The 16,344-nt window shown below is 45.9% G+C and overlaps 1 protein-coding gene across 1 annotated transcript in view; it reads left to right on the forward strand.

The window, feature by feature from the left end:
- LOC147454525 (Polynucleotidyl transferase, ribonuclease H-like superfamily protein) overlaps window positions 1-11,053 on the forward strand; it is a 47,645-nt gene extending 36,592 nt beyond the window's left edge. Inside the window, exons 7-9 of the mRNA XM_086516450.1 lie at window positions 9,710-9,774; window positions 9,976-10,057; window positions 10,438-11,053. Coding sequence (XP_086372576.1) covers window positions 9,710-9,774; window positions 9,976-10,057; window positions 10,438-10,518 — 228 coding nt within the window. The 3' untranslated portion in view covers window positions 10,519-11,053. The remainder of the gene's footprint in view (window positions 1-9,709; window positions 9,775-9,975; window positions 10,058-10,437) is intronic.
- The last annotated feature ends 5,291 nt before the right edge of the window (window positions 11,054-16,344 follow it).

The following is a 16,344-nucleotide window of genomic DNA, read 5'->3' on the forward strand; positions in this document are numbered from 1 at the left end:
AGCCTCCCAGAAAGTGAAGATGTTGTCAAGGATACTGCGTTCCTTGACAAAACCTGTCTGAGTCCCATGTATAAGACTCTCCAAAAGTGGCTGAATCCTCGAACTCAGAGCCTTGGCAAGAATTTTGTAGGCTGAGTTGAGGATGGTGATGGGGCGCCACTGTCGAATCTCATCCAAGGAGCCACCCTCCTTCGGAATGAGGTAAATCAGGCCCTCACTCATGCTATCCGGCATCACTCCTGTGTGCAGGATGTATTGAAAGGCACTACAAAGATCTGGGCCAAGCAGGTCCCAGTACTCCAAGAAGAAGCTGGGAGTCAGCCCATCCTCACCTGGACAGCTACCATGAGGAAGGGCCCTAAGAGCCGTGTGCAGCTCCTCAAGCTGAAGAGGTAGCTCTAGCCTCTGGCGCATCTCCTCAGTCACAAGGCAAGGCATCTGCGCCCAAACCTGCTCCCTGCATGCATCCTGTCTCTCTGACTGGGGCTCAGCCGACAGTAGCTCACGGTAAAAGTCAGTAGCAACTGCACGCATATCCTCGGGCTCACAAACAACTGACCCATCGGGTCTCCTCAGCTGATTGACCTTGGCATGCGAGTGCCGAGGTCCCACTGTCTCAAAAAAAGCACCTGTCACTCTGTCACCCACCTGAGTCCACTGAGATGCCTGTCGGTGAAAGGCAAACTCATGGCGCCTCTCCTCTGTGCAAGCAAGCTCCTGTCGAGCCTGCTGTGACTGCTCCTCCAACCATGGACTGTCTGGATGCTGCTCCTGCATCCTCTGTAGTGAAGCAATGCCTCGTCTGAGACGCTGCTCCTCCTCTCTCGCTGCAGCCCGTCAAGCCAAAGACTCCTGGAGAAAAAAGTGGCTAAGTTGAGCTAGGCCTAAGGCCACTCTCTTTGCAGGTAGAGCCTGGCTGTCCATGCCCTCTGTCCAGAGAGCCTCTACCCTCTCTCTGAGTGCTGAGTCCAACAAGACCCGCTCTGGGATGCGAAGCATCGTGCTCCCACTCCTCTGCCTGTCTGCCACTGTGAGGATCACTAGTGCATGGTCCGAGAAGGATGTCCCTGCCAGGATGCCCACTGATCCCCCCAAGTCACTGAAGTGGTCACTAGTGTAGAAGCGATCTATCCGCGATAGATTCACTCCTCCCACTCTGCAGTCCGATCTAGAGAAGACAAGACTCTCTGGAGGCCTCACAAAGCCAGAATGCTGCCATGTATCCGAGACCCTCACAACCTCTCCCAAGCTGCTAACTCGACTCCATGTACAGTAGCATGGCTGCCTCCGATCCTGTCAGAGGGGTCCTCCAACATGTTGAAGTCCCCTCCTACACACCAATGGTCAACCTTTGGCAAAGACTCAACAATCTGTGACCAAAACTCTGCAGGAGCACTCGCCACATTGGGCGCATAGATGTTCAGGAAGCCCACAAGGCCACCCTGAACCTGCAAAGTAATCCACTGAGCCCTGCCTGGCACAATAATCCCTCTGCCCACAATGGCGTGCTGCAAAGAGTCCGCAATAGTCATACATACCCCACCCTGGATGCCTCCAGGTCCAAAAGCAGCTGACCAAAAGGTATCATAACGTCCCCGCAAAATCTGACCACATCGCCGAATGCGGCTCTTAGACAAATGGTGCTCCTGAAGCATAAGGAGATCAATCTCTCCTCCCACAAGGCAACGCTGAAGCTCTTGACGCAATCGGCCCCGCTGTCGCTGAAACTGGGGCCCACCTAATACCTGCACGTTCCACGAGACGATCCTCATGGGGAGCGAGAGAGAACAGATGCTGCCGCAGCAGCAAGACGGGCTATCTTCGAGGCAGGCTTGGATGGGGAGTAATCCGCATCCGAGCGTCCTCTAGATAGGCGAGCCTGTAGTGAGTGCCTGGCCCAAGACCATGCATAGCGAGCCGTGCGTAAAGCAACCTCCTCTGTCGAGGAGTCCTCATGAATGTATACATAGCAAGGCAAACACTGCGTATCAGCAAAAAAGTACACCACAATGTACCTACATCCTGCAGAGTCTGGGGGTGTCACCGCAAACTTGGCCAGTGGCCACAAAGTCTGCAGCAAATCTGTAACTCCAAGCTCTCCCATGTGGTGAGAGAACTCGAGAACCTGTGTATGCAACCATCCCACCACTGAGTCTAGGGACCACTCTGTCTCGGTCCGACCACAGAGGGGAAAAGAGAAACCAACTGCTGAGTCCAAGGCCTCTGTCCCCCTAGCGGCGAGGAACAGAGTGTGGGCCCTGAAGCAGGCTGCCTCGTGGTCTGCTGCGGAATCGTCGAGAAAGCGAGTGAATCCGTAATCGAAGAAATCCCAGCGGCGTCGGAGGTCAATGCTCGTCAGACCGCGAGGGATAGCTGCAAGGGAAGATGTCTGAATCTGCAGAGGGGGCCGCAAGAAGGGCCGACCCTCTCTCGCTAGGCGACTCGTGGCAAAGGTGCTGCCAAGAGATCTCCTAGCCGCCGGCGAGGGACTAGTCTCCTGAGTCGACTGTGGCACTGAAGCAGGAGGAGGGGGAGAAGGAGCTGGGGGAGGCGGAGGAGAAGCGAAGCGGGGTGGGGCGACAAAGACAGGGGGGCGAGGTGGGGAGTGGGCGGGAGCAAAGGGCGGGGGAGGGGATGAGGAGGAAGAGGGGAGATCTGAAGGTGGGGTGGCTGGCGAGGGTGAAGCGGAAGTGGAGGCTGTCGTAGGAGGCTCCTCCTGCTCAAGAGGACCAAAGCGGTTCCCCGTGGGAACCCACTGCTGTTGAGTAGGCACCTGAGGGCCACTCTGAGTGCCTGGCTTCCGCTGTGGCCCCTGGCGTCGACGGCCACGGGCCTGCTGCCATCCCTCCTCCGCTGGAGCCCCAGGCTCGGAGGGTGGCTCAGAATCTGTGCGCTGTGCCGCTGGCTGTGGCTGCGGCCCAGCCTTGGCAGGTTGGGGCTGAGGCTGAGGTGCAGGTCGTGGCCTCCTCCGTGGACAGGCCTTCGCTAGATGGCCCATCTGTCTGCAAATGAAGCACTGGTTCGGGAGACCCGAGTACTCCACACTCTGTCTAAACCAACCCCCACTCACCCGAGGCAAAAGGATGACCTTCGGGAGCGTGTGGGTATCTTTGACCAAAACTCGAACTGAAGGGATGCCAGCCACCTTGGTAGCTACTGATGCTGCCGTACGAGGTGTCTCCAGGACAGTCCCGATGGCGGAGCCAATCCTGGAGAGAAGTGGAAGGTACTCCCTCCGTAAACCCGGAAAGCAGAGTGAGATGGGATGTCTGCCTCCTCTACTAGCACATCCGAAGTCGGGTCAAAACCATGTCGCCACTGTCGAAAGTGGGCGCGTGATGCTCGGATGGCCAGTGGACTCATAGCTATGACCTTGGAGGCCATCTCGGAAGTCTCGAACTCGATCTGGTAGTACCCTCGTCCTAGGATCTGGACATCCAAAATCTTGCCCACCTCTGCGAGAAGGCGGGCCTGGAGAAGGTCTCGCAGCTCTCCTCTGCTAGGACGGGTGCCGAGAACCTTGCAGATGACAGAAGTCGCCTGCAAGCGCTCTACCTCTGCGGCAAGGCTCACTTGCTCTGTCGGCGAAAGAGCAAGTCGAATGGTAGGCTCAGCGGGGTCGGGCGAGGGGGTTTCGGATGAGTCCCTCTGTGGCGGAGCTGGAGCCTCCATCTGTGTCTACTGCTGTGGCGAAGAAGCGGTCGGTGAAGGCACTCTACAACCGAGCACTCCGAGCACTGCTTGAAGTAACAGAGATGCAGAGCCAAATGCAGGTCCTTCAGGAATGTCGAAAACGGGGGGGGGGGGGGGGGGGGGGGGGGGGGGGAGGGGGAAAAAAAAAAAAAAAGGGCAGCAAAGCAAGGAAAAAGGGGGCAGCGGGGGGGGGGGGGTGGATGGGGGCGTGAGAAGGGGGGGCGTTGCGGGCAGGCGAGGAGGCAGCGGGAGGCGAGGCAGCAGGCGGCTGCAAGCGGGGGTAGGAGGGGCGGGCTGGGGTGGCTGGCGCGTGCGAGCGGGTGGGCAGGCAGGGCGGCAATGCGAGGGGCAGGCAGGCAGCGGGGGGGGGGGGGGGAAGAGCGATGGCGCAGAGGGGGATGGGGGCGAGCGACCGAAATCCCCGCAGCAGCTCAAAGCAAATGTCAGCCCAAGGGTTTTGTATCCAAGTTTGGGAAGTAGATCCACGGATCGAAGAGAGGTAGTCTCTCGAGTTGTGATCCGGAAGTGGGGATTCCCAAGTAAGGACTCCGTGTTCAGGAAAGCAGAGTTGTTCTGCAAGAAGAGGACTCTGGGAACAGAGTCGGAAAAGAGTGCAGGGATACCATACCCTGAGTCTAGAAGGTGAGATCTAGAGGTGAGAACCTTGGTTCTCGAGGATTTGGAATAAGGAAGGAATAGGGTTTTGCCCTAGGAATAGGAAACCGAGGCTTCCAGGAACCATCAAGTTTTATTCTAGAACAAACGTGGTAATACGTTCGGTTCAAGTGCTTGTATAGAATTCTCCTCAGTAATAAAGATAATATAACAGGGGGGGACCAACCCATCTTGTGGTCTCATTATTGTGTCGATCTTCTCACTCTTTTTCTCTCTATTTCTCTCAATCAATGTGACATAAAAACGCGTTTCGGCCCTCTGAAACCCCGAAAACATCGAAACAGCCGAAATGTTTCGGCGAAACGAGTCGACTTTTTTTTTTGCCCCCCTTTTGACCAGTTGACCTTAAACCACCCATTTGGGGATTTTTAAACATAGTCACAAGGGATGCATTGCGGGACGGGGAACGGGGGATGGGGGACGGGGCTCAAATGGATTTTTAGTGTAAAAAAGAGGGCGGGACGGCAAGTGGGGACGGGAAGCCAGAAAAAGGGCGTCCCCTGTTACTATGTTTTTTAAGCCAGGCCGCTTCACAAAATGGATACCTTGTTTACTCGTGACTCAAGTCTCACATCCAGATTTTGGTATTTCACATGTTTTGACAGGTAAATTTATATGTATATTCAATGTATAATTATAGGTACATACATGTAAAACGAAACATGTGTTTTGCTTCTTTGAGCCTCGAAACGAAACATTTCAGAAACCTTGAAACCCCAATACGCACGAAACCCCGAAACGTTTCATGTCACACTGCTTATAAGTGTAGCAAGGGGCCTAAATGACTTTGAACTGAGTCTAGACACCTTTTACTGCTCGGATGCCGGTGTTGATTGGCCAGACCATCTCGTGGCAACCTACCCTCCTTCCGACTGTGGGAGAAACTCTCGGCCGTTTGCTATTTCACACTCGCCACACAATGTCCGACCATTTGTGACTTCAAAGAGAGGGTCCCAAAAATTAAATAAAAATCAAGGGAAAGAAACCAACAACTAAGGTTAGTGGTTGCCATAGCCTCCTGACAGTAGCACTAGTTTGTGGCTGTACATTTTAAGGCGAGCACCGAAGGCACGCTCTCTTCTAGGTAGTAGGCAAAGTCCCATGCTCTCCTTCTCCTTTCCCTACCTTTTACTGGTGCATAGACTTGGATAGAGGTTTCAATTATGGATTTTGTTCTTCGACACACCTGCAGGCTATCCAAACTTGAGTAGGCTGCATTCCACCATGCATTGCTACAGATAGACTGACACAGAGTGTAGGAGCTATACAATGGTTACATACACAGGATTGCTATTGTTTACAAGTGGTTTTGTATGTGGATCAGACTACCCCGATCCCTCGCATCATGCGAGTATGGTTGGAGTCGGCAGTAGTCTCCACACAGGGATGCTCTTCTCACTACTTTGGCTCTTGGTTTAGAGCTGCTCGCTCCTTTGCTCTAGGACAGCTCCTCCGACCACTACCACATAACACGGATGCGCTTCCTTTAGCTCTTGTTCCACAGCTTTGGCTAGGGATCAAGAGAGCTTCAAATTTATCTACAGTCGTGTAGCCTTTGACACGGTTGATGTATGCTTTTGAGGTTTCAGATTCATCATTGGTTGGCACATGGATTTACACATTGTCACTTGGAATGTCAATGGCTTGCATCACACTCGCATCAGTGGTCCCAGATAGAATTTTCTTCGTAGAGATTTGCGCTCTCATGTAGATCGAGAGGTGGTTATACTTCTTGTGTGCGCACAAGTTATGTATAGATAATTATCGTAAATGTGGCAAGTTGTTACTTGGAGATTCTCATACATTTGGGAAACTACGATTGGGCATCAATATTCTAGCAGTGGTGTATGCATCTCTGTGGGATCCCGTTGGCGCCATTGTGCACATGACCATGTTACTTTAATACATGGTAGAGCGACTATATAGATTGATGATATACTGGTTGGTGTGATAAGCATCTATGCCCCCACTTCTGTCTAGCAGAGAGCCGAGTTTTGGCAGCAGATTGTACATGTATTGCCTATTGTGTATTCATGGGTTGTTGGCGCTGATTTCAATAATGTAGAGACTTGGAGGAGGAAACTCCAAAGGGAAGACCGAAGCGAGTCCCACAGTATCTGGGCCTCTGAACAGAGGTACTTGGTCACTGTCACGCCCATAACCCGTCAGCGAGATGGGTCTCTCAAGGGCACTGCCCTAAGAGTGTAGATAATCCTGGCCTCTTGGGGAAGCAAAGCCTCATGTAGTCCATAGGAAACTAGTGACAAAAGCGTCTGCCCTAGGAGCCTGGGTGCATAGTCTCTGTCGTTCTTCTTGCGCACTTCTTTGGTGTATGAGGGGAACGACCGGGAGTGCCCAACCCGACTCCTAAAACAAAACAAATAAAACAATAATTTGGGCCTCTGAACAGAGGTACTTGGTCACTGTCACGCCTATAACTAGTTAGCGAGATGGGTCTCTCAAGGGCACTGCCCTAAGAGTGTAGATAATCCTGGCCTCTTGGGGAAGCAAAGCCTCACGTAGTCTAGAGGAAACTAGTGACAAAAGCGTCTGCCTGGGTGCATAGTCTCGGTCGTTCTTCTTGTGCACTTCTTTGGTGTATGAGGGGAACGACCAGGAGTGCCCAACCCAACTCCTAAAAAAAAGAAAAAAAAACAATAATGTAGAGACCATTGAGGATTGGCGCGTCATTTAGCCACCATCCTTACCATATGTAGTACTCTGTGTGAGATATGCTTGGGGCATATTCCCTTTTGCAGTTTTTGGTACAGATGCTTGGTATATTTCATGTGTGGCTCACACTCCACACATCGTAGTTTTCGTGGGGTTTTAGATGGTAGGCAGGTCGTCTGCTAGAGCGACTAGATAGATTTAATTTGGGGGCCCAGGCAACATCCCATGGTGGGACAATTACGATTTGGCCTGGCACAATGCTATTTGATCATGCACTAGTTTTGTTGCATTTGAGATTTGAGACTTTTTCTACGCTTAGACGAGGATCGTGCATACCTGACTCGGTGTTAGAAAATGCTTCATTGTCTCAGTTGATTCAGGATGTTTGGACACGCACTAGTTCTGCAGACCCAGCGTCCCATTTGGTTACATCCGTTTTCTGAGGCTTGTAGATAGACCGCAACATAACGGCAACTACGTCTGTTTCGCAGGGAGCGTGACTTACAGGACCATTTGAGTTGCATATACTAGCAGTTGGAGGAAGTTCCAGGAGATGAGCTTCTAGGTGAGCGTGTAACGGGAGGGCATCACGTGCCAACGGAAAAAGAACAGATTGAACATACTTTAGACGCTTCAAAACAACTAAACTGAAAGAGATACAGTGCACAAGAGACACGAGTGGCGGAGTTCCACCCCAAGAGAGCACTGTCCCCAAACTGTGGCACCCCTTTCGGTATTTCTTTATATTGCTTCAACTCAGTACAATGCCGGAAACATTGCTCTGCATTTCTATGCTAGAGAGTGAGCCCTTAGCACATATTTAAAGGCCCTTGGCCAACCAAAAGCAGTTTACATGAAAAGAATCATATCCAAAAGCATTTGGTCCCAAAAGTTGGTGCCAAAGCTGCCAGCGCAATTCACAGAAATCAGTACAGCTGCCATGTCAGCAGTCGGCACAAAACTGGGCGTCTGTACAGTTGCCAGTCATCGACATACGCAAGTTTAGTTGGGAGCGTCTCTGTCAGTATCTGAGTGAGTTCATAGTGGCCGTCCTGGCTCCTGGGTGCATAGCTTCCTGTATATCTCATCCATATACACAGAGTCCGTCTCCCTCATGAAGGTATACCGGATGTGTGTAGGGACCTCTCCTAATGGAGCTGTGCTGAACTGAAACGTCAGGGTGAAGGACAAGATAGCATGATCAACTGCCACTCCAACTGGCCTAGTGACCACCATGAAATCTTGAAAGAATGGAATGTAATGAGACCTGGCTGGGCCATAACATAATCCACTGTGCTGGCACCATGTCGGTGTGGAAAGCAAGTAAAACCTCCAGCTGTCGAAAATTTTTGTAGGCCATTCAAAAATGGCCAATCTATGTGCGGTTCCCATATCTATCAAGTATCTGCCATATTCCGTGTATTCCTCATCTTGTGATAATCTGGATAGACCCATCTCTGTAACGTCCAGCTCCCTAAGAGAGAGAGAGAGAGAGAGAGAGAGAGAGAGAGAGAGAGAGCAGCTCCTCTCCTCTTCAACCAAGAGCACAAGTGCTCCTCTCCTCTTCAACCACCCTTTCACGGCCCCTTCAATCTGCCCTTGGCTCTTGCTCCTTGCGCAGATTGTTTGCAGCTCCTCCTGTGCCGTTTTCGGACCCAGCACACATGCAATCTGCTATGGCACAACTACAGGGATTGCCACATCTTGCGAGTCGAGGAGGAGAGTCCTTTGTGGCCTCTTCCTAGCCCCTCCCCGCAGCCAGCTACCCTCCAACACTGTTATTCTTCTATCCAGACGTTGCGTGCCTTTGTGTAGGAAACTTTAATTTTTTAGTGTGCGCTCCAATCTCGTTCCACCCTTTTCCCACGTTGGAAAAATTTGAGAGAAGAAGAAGAAGAAGAAGAAGAAGAAGAAGAAGAAGAAGAAGAAGAAGAAGAGAGTTTTAACGTCGTAGGAAACTATCCCAAGAGACCTTAAAGATCTAGCCGACGAGGAGAGTTGAACTCAAGACCAGTGTTAGGCCAAGGGGGGTTACAGGCATGCTAGTAACCTCCCCACCATGCTCTTATATAGAGGCCCACCTAGCATGCATACCTGACACGTGGAAGGGCCTTCCCCTCATAGCCACTGTAGGACCCTTGTCCATATACTTTGCCTATGTTCTTTTCTGTGCTCTTGCCTTTACCTTTGGATTTACAATCCCGAGACAAATGACTTTGCTTTCGAATGGTAACGACGACTTTGGGGCTTCCTTTTGGTATCTGAGGGAGCATGTGCCGATTCATCACTTCTCGCAACTTGAATTTTGCCTTGGAAAAGAGATGTGATACTCCAAATCCAGCTTTTCCTTCGTGATCTGCAAGCACAAATTGTCTTCATTATGGAAAGGATTTTAAGACATACCCCCCCATCTGTGGACAGAACTAGGAAACCTTTGCAGCACAGCAGTTTCTACAAAAACAAGCAGCCCTACTGGTGTATGGTATCAAGTAGAGCATGATTCCGCCCCTTAGTATGGAGTCTTTCATCTTTCTTTGGGTCAGTTGAAACTTAATAGACCTCTGTCATGGCCTCAGTAGAGCCAGCTATGGAGAAGTTTTGGTACTATTATTGCAATCTTCAGCATGTTTTTCTGATCTGACAGTGCTCCAGTTCTCTGCTCTGCCAGATTTTATATCTGAGTCATCCAAAGAAAGACATGCGAGATACTGCAGCATATCCACCTCTGCGTAGGTATACATACCTCTTTCTTTGTCAAGCTGTTTTGATTGAGTTTTCTGTTCTTATTTTGTGTTTGTCATAATTTTTGTTTGCGTGTGCGTGTTTTTTATTGTGGTCTCCAAAATCATGTGTTTTTGTTTTTGTGGCTAGTCCCAACATTAGTACAGATCTTTACTGCTCTTATGAGATGCTTTGTGTAATGGAACTTTGCAGTTTGAATGGGCGACCGCAAGCGCTTCGGCATATAGCATCTGATTTGCTAGGTGTGCAGATACAGACAGGGGAGCATTGTTCTGTAAGTAACCCGAGCATAATACTTACTAAGTCTACGTACATGCACAGGCAAAAAAGCTTGTCAGAGTTTTAAGCGTGTTCACACACTTCACTATCCTATATATAGATAGCTCGTGAACAAGTGCTTTGATCACCATGTTGGTTCTAAACTTAAGTCTTGCAAAGCCACGCTTAACATAAGCTCTAAAAAGAGGCACAACAATGAACGGTTAAGCGCAAAACACCGGTGTTGGATATGGGTGTGCATGCAGTGGGGAAAACGTCCTGAAGAAACGAAGGTCCTCACAACCATATAGATAGCAACACTATGTGTTTGGTATGCTATTTTTAAGGCTGCTCAGCCCTTTTCATTACTCTTTAGCTTTCATATTTTTCATACAGGTTGAAGATGCTCGTGCAGTCATGTATATTTACCAGAAGATCAAGCGTGATTGGGAGGCGTTATTGACAAGGAGGCGATAAATATAGATATACGGATGTCTACGTCCTGCCTCTGGTGAAGATGTGCTAGGTCTCACATGAAAACCAGTACTATCATCCTTCTTCATAAATACTGGTGCCATGTCCACATTGCAAACCTGGTAATATCATCCTTCATAGGTACTAGTGCTGGCTTAACACTGATGTTTTGCTGGTCTTGGGTAGAACGCACATAATACACATGATACCCTTTACAAGTCTTTTGAAGACTTTGGGGAGCTTTATACATTGTTTTGATTTTAGACTGTTAAGTCCGCCATTCGGCAGCAAAGCTTCTCCCTGTAGGTTTGTGCTGCTTTCTGGCTACGGTCCTCATCATCACACCCAAACTTATGCAGGAAATTTTGAACCGTCCTAGTAGCCTTTTTCCTGAGAAGTTCAATGCCAAAGATTTTTCTGCAGGGGACATGCTAATTATCTTTGCAAGGCATTAACTGTAACTTTATGGACTTACATAGTCGTGTCATTGTACACATCTTTATGGCTAGTTTGAATGTCAAATCTCCACTGTTCTCGAGTGCCGTTTTAATTTTGTGGAGTAATTAACCTTAGTTGCATGTTTGTCCTAGAATGAACTCGTAGGTTTATGTCATGAAAGGCACTTGAAGACAGGTGAACATAGTTCAGAAGAAGGGCGTGTTTGTGAATGTTAATGTATTGAAGATAAAGGATGTATGTGAGTCCCTTGCATCTAGCAACGTGACAACTCATAATGACGATGACAAGGTGGAAGTGTACTTCTGTGTTTTTAGGGCAAGTGTACAAGCATAGATTAGGGTAGACAAGGTGGAAGCCTACTTGTGTAGGTTAGGGAGAGTGTACAAGCACAGATTAGGGGTACAAGGCTATATTTTGCATGGATATGTGTCAAATCAGCACTAGATCTAGTCTAGATTTAATAAACCATAGTTGTTAGTCAAGCATTAAAATATGTAGATCATCAAAGCATTTGATATAAACTGCTTGGGGCGGATGTATTTTCATTTTCATGCCTTCCATGTGAGTTCTCATGAGATATACACACCGCATTAATCCCACAATCTTTCATGAAATGAGGCAAACGAGTCTTTGGTCGATGTTCTTGTGTATGTCCTTTGTCATCTGAAGTTCATATAAGCCATTTAAATCTTCTTGTGTTAGTACTGCCTTCTTGCCCTCAAAGTTAGACTAGGTTGGTGGTCACCACTTAATATGAGTTTACATGCCCCCCGCAAGGTTCATATTTATTTATGGTTTTGTGATTTTTTTTTTCATTTTTACCAAGGATTACAAAAGTTAATAGTGTCATTTGTTTCACATGTACCAAGATGTTAACAAAGTTGCCAATAGATTTATCAACTTATAAGGAACAAAACCAATTTACAAATCTTCCATTTAGTTATCGAAGTACGATACTTCGATGACGTTTTTAATGGAAGAGGTCCAATTTTTGTGAAGATTTGCATTGTGCCAAGAAACCACTTCTCAAATAATTGAAGAAAGACTTGGTGATGTACTTTCAATTAACCCTATTTGGAGTCCAACAAAAGCCTCCTTGTAACCAGATTCTCACAAGAGAGAAGCTTTCATCAATACCTTATACTCAAGCTTTCAGAGCTTTGCTCATTGAAATTCGACCATACAATTGGATCATTGCATATAGAAGGCTCTTTTTTGTATGCTAATGTGTGAAATCAATCCTATAACTATGTCATGATTAATAAATCAAGTTGTGAGCCTAGAATTGCAATATACAACCATCAAAACATTCGATAACAAACTCTTGGGACTTAAGTGTTTTCATACACGATCATCTTATGTTGCATTTTTAAAAGCAGCTTACATCGCGACAAGAGATTTTAAACACATATTTTCAACTTCAATAGCATGTACGGGTTTTTCATCTACATCTTTTTTGGCATATGGAAAAAATGACTATCTTTTGTTGTCACTAACTATGTGAAATTGTTTTGCTAGTTTCTAATGGTGAATTCTATCGAGTTTTTACAGTTGAGTGCTTACACGTGTCATTTCTTATTGTTCATTTCTCAATCAGTGGCTTAATGTATCCTAAAAGGGATTTTTGTGACCAAGTGTTATTAAGGTAATCGAGAAGTTGCCCCATGAATTGTTCTAACCTTCACCTTCTTATGCACTTAAATTGGGGCCACAAAAGGTGCTTGCAAGTGAATCTATAAGTTGCCCCATGAATTGTTCTTATCTTCACCTTCTTATGCACCTAAATCAGGGTCACAAAAAGTGCTTGCATGCATGTTAATTAAAGTTTCATAGGGAGAAGCCATATGTAACATTACATAAGGGATTTTGTCGTTTGAAAAAACCATGCTTTCAAGCATGGCTCTTGTGAGATTTACAAAATTTATTGATCTCACAATCTTTCGTCAGATGAGGCACTGACTCCTTGACGGCATATCTAGCTCTATGTCATCATTTATACACGTGTATGCCTTTTATCATCTAAAGTTCTTATAAGACGGCTCCCCAATAGACCCATTGAAAGGGTATATAAGAAAACGACCCTCTAAAATTGGAAGGGCCCATTCAAATTTTGTTTTGGTGCCTAAAACGAAGTGTCCATGCCATGCTGAACCTCAATGTAGAGTGAAAAATACATGTTTGACCTCTTGAACTCCTACAACAATTGGAAAGGTGTATTCTTATGTAGGGGGTGGTTGAAGCACCTCCTATATATGATGCAAGTGAATTTAGGAGAAGGGCCCTTTGGATTCCTTCACTTCTAAATCAAGCCTATGGAACCCACACCATTTGCATCTCAATGTGCATTGTGCAAGCATGAAAAACTTGGTTTTGTGTAATTGCCAATGCGCTCTCACCCCCAAATCATCCATAAGGCATCTCAGCCATACAAACTCAATTGTAGCCGTGAAGATTGTCCCTGTACTTGGCTTCACAATTGGAAGTGGCCACAATATATTGATTCTTGCTCAACAATGATATGCATGAACTGTCGAGAATGAAACAAAAACCACTTGTGGACACTCGTGTGTCATAACAATCAATCCAATCTGAGTCCGAAAAAGCATGAAAATCTGGAGACAATGATCCCCCCAGGGATAAAACAACCGAAGATGTAAAGTGCAAATTTAGTATAAAAGTTCTTTTAACACTCTACCAGTGCTTAGACTCTGGGCTATGCATAAATTTGCTAACATGTGAGACTGCAAATTGAATATCCAGACTCGTATTGCATTCATAAATAAGGCACCCAAATAAAGAGTGACATGAACAAGATCTCCACCATCATGAATGCTCAATTTCAAACCTGTTTCCATTGGAGTAGCAATAGGTTTTTAGTCCTTAAGTCCAAACCTACATAGTAATGCCTCTATGTATCTTACTTGACACAAAGCAATACCCCCACAAAAACCCTAAGTATTTCATCTTGAAAGTAGCATTCAATTCGTACCTAAGTCCAAACCTACATAGTAATGCCTCTATGTATCTTTCTTGACACAAAGCAATATCCCCATCACACTGCTTAAATTGTATGCCCAAGTAATGATGTAAAAATCCTCAGTATTTCATCTTTAAGTAGCATTCAATTCAGCCCTAAATTCAAATGCACATTACTAAATTCAGCCCTGAATTCAGTAATATGCATCTCCTTCAACAAATAATCTATATACAAAACCATGACGAGATATTCATCACTCTCATGTTTGACATACACTGTTTTAGTTGGAATGTTACGAAAGCCTTGTTTAGTCAAATGAGTGTTAGCTTTCTCCTACCAAGCACGAGGAGATTGCTTCAACCCATACAAATATTTCTTGCATTTGCACACTTTTGTTTCTTGTCCTTTCTTTACAAAACCGCGAGGTTGCATTACATATACTTTCTCATATATATCACTAGTCAAGAAATAATTAACACTGTCTGATTGATGTACATTTCATTCAAAATGTGCTACCAATGCACATTGAAAACAAACAGTATGCTTCATAATGAGTCATCGATTGCAAGGCTTTGGTGGGATACTTGCTAAGTACATAACTAGCACACATGACAATCTCAAGCCAAAACGAATGTGGTAAAGATTGACTCTTGAGCATACATTGTGCCATCTTTGTAAGCAACATGATTTTTCTTTCAGCAACACCATTTTGCTACGGTCTATACGACACTGTACATTGGTGTTTTATCCCACGACTAGCTAGAAATGCATTAAATTCATGAGACATATTCTCTCCCCCTCGATCTAAACGGAGGGTGCCCATAGTACATTTAGAGATATTTTTAGTCATAACGAGAAATTGCTTGAATCACATGAACACTTTGGATTAGCTTCAAGTGGATACACCCATGCATGCCTAGAGTAATCATTAATGAAAATCACAAAGTATAGGCAATTACCCAAGGATGAAATTTCCATAGGCCCACAAACATCATTATACACAAGTTGCAACCTACATGTAGCTCTTAGTGAACCATCCTTTGGAAAATTTGGATGCTACATCTTACCCAAAATATAGCCTTCACAAAAATGCCTAGAAGGTGCTTCAAGAGGTGGCAAAGAAGCAACCATATCAGATATGTGCAAACGCATCAAGCAAGCAAATTCCAGATGTCCAAAACGTGCACACCAAAGTTTGGCATTTGAAACAACATTTGAATCCACAATTGCATTTGCAAAATTTTGCCCACACTTGTCATACAAAGTGTGCTAATACAACCCACATAAATAAGTGCCAATTGCAATAATTTCATCACCAAAATTGAGATCATGAACTGTACCTCTATCATCCACAAATTTGACAACAAGAACAATTCTTGCAAGTGCAAATACAAACAAAAGCTTCTTTTTGATATGTGGTGCTAAAGTGCATCAACAAATGGTGTGAAAAAACTACCATTTTTAGCAGTTAGCACAATCTTTCCAACTCCCTTGACCATATAAGAGGCATTGTTGGCACAAGTGAGTGTATTTTTGTGAGGGATAGCCTCGAGAGAGGTAAACAAATCACGATGCAAAGTAATGTGCTTTGTAGCACCACTATCAAAGCACCAAACATGTGACTCTCTAGGAACTGACATACATGCATCATTGATAGAAGGATCATAAGAACACTATGCACTAAATGCCCACTCTTCAAGATCTACATCATCATCAAAATATCTACTTAATTCTACAATAGCTGCATTGGTGGTAGATCCAGCCTCTTTCTTCTTGGCTTATTTTGACTTCAACTTAGGAGGTCTCTTTATCAAGTGATAATTAGCCTTGCAATAATGACAATACATCTTCTTCTTGTTGTTTCTACCAAAATTTCCAGACGAGTTGCTGCCAAGAGAAGCACTAGCCACATGTGATTTACTACTCATAGAAGAGCCATGAGAAGTGGCTACATTGCTGTTATTACCTTTTCTTTGAGCAACAACAAAAGCGTGCTTGACTGCATGTTGTTTAGCCCTGTTCTTTCTCAAAAGTGACTCCTATAATAGCAATGTGCACAATGCATCAAATTTGATAGCTTGAGGGTTTCCTTGGGTCATAAGTCTTTCAAATACTAGAAAAATTCTAGTAAGAGTCTAGCCTGCTTAATTGCACGTTGTTTAGCCCTGTTCTTTCTCAAAAGTAGTCTCCTCTAACAACAACGTTTGCATAAATAATGCATCAAATTTGATAGCAGGAGGTTTTCCTTGGGTCGTAAGTCTCTAAGTACTAGAAAAAGTATGGTAAGCATTTGGCAACACATCGAGAACAGTCTTCTTAAGTAAACTGTCGACACAAGAACATGCATCATCATATAATCCCACATTGGGTAGTTATCCCCATCCAATTTGTCC

Source organism: Adiantum capillus-veneris, chromosome 7 (genome assembly GCF_014529385.1).
Source record: "Adiantum capillus-veneris isolate H3 chromosome 7, ASM1452938v2, whole genome shotgun sequence".
Classification (NCBI taxonomy): Eukaryota; Viridiplantae; Streptophyta; class Polypodiopsida; order Polypodiales; family Pteridaceae; genus Adiantum; species Adiantum capillus-veneris.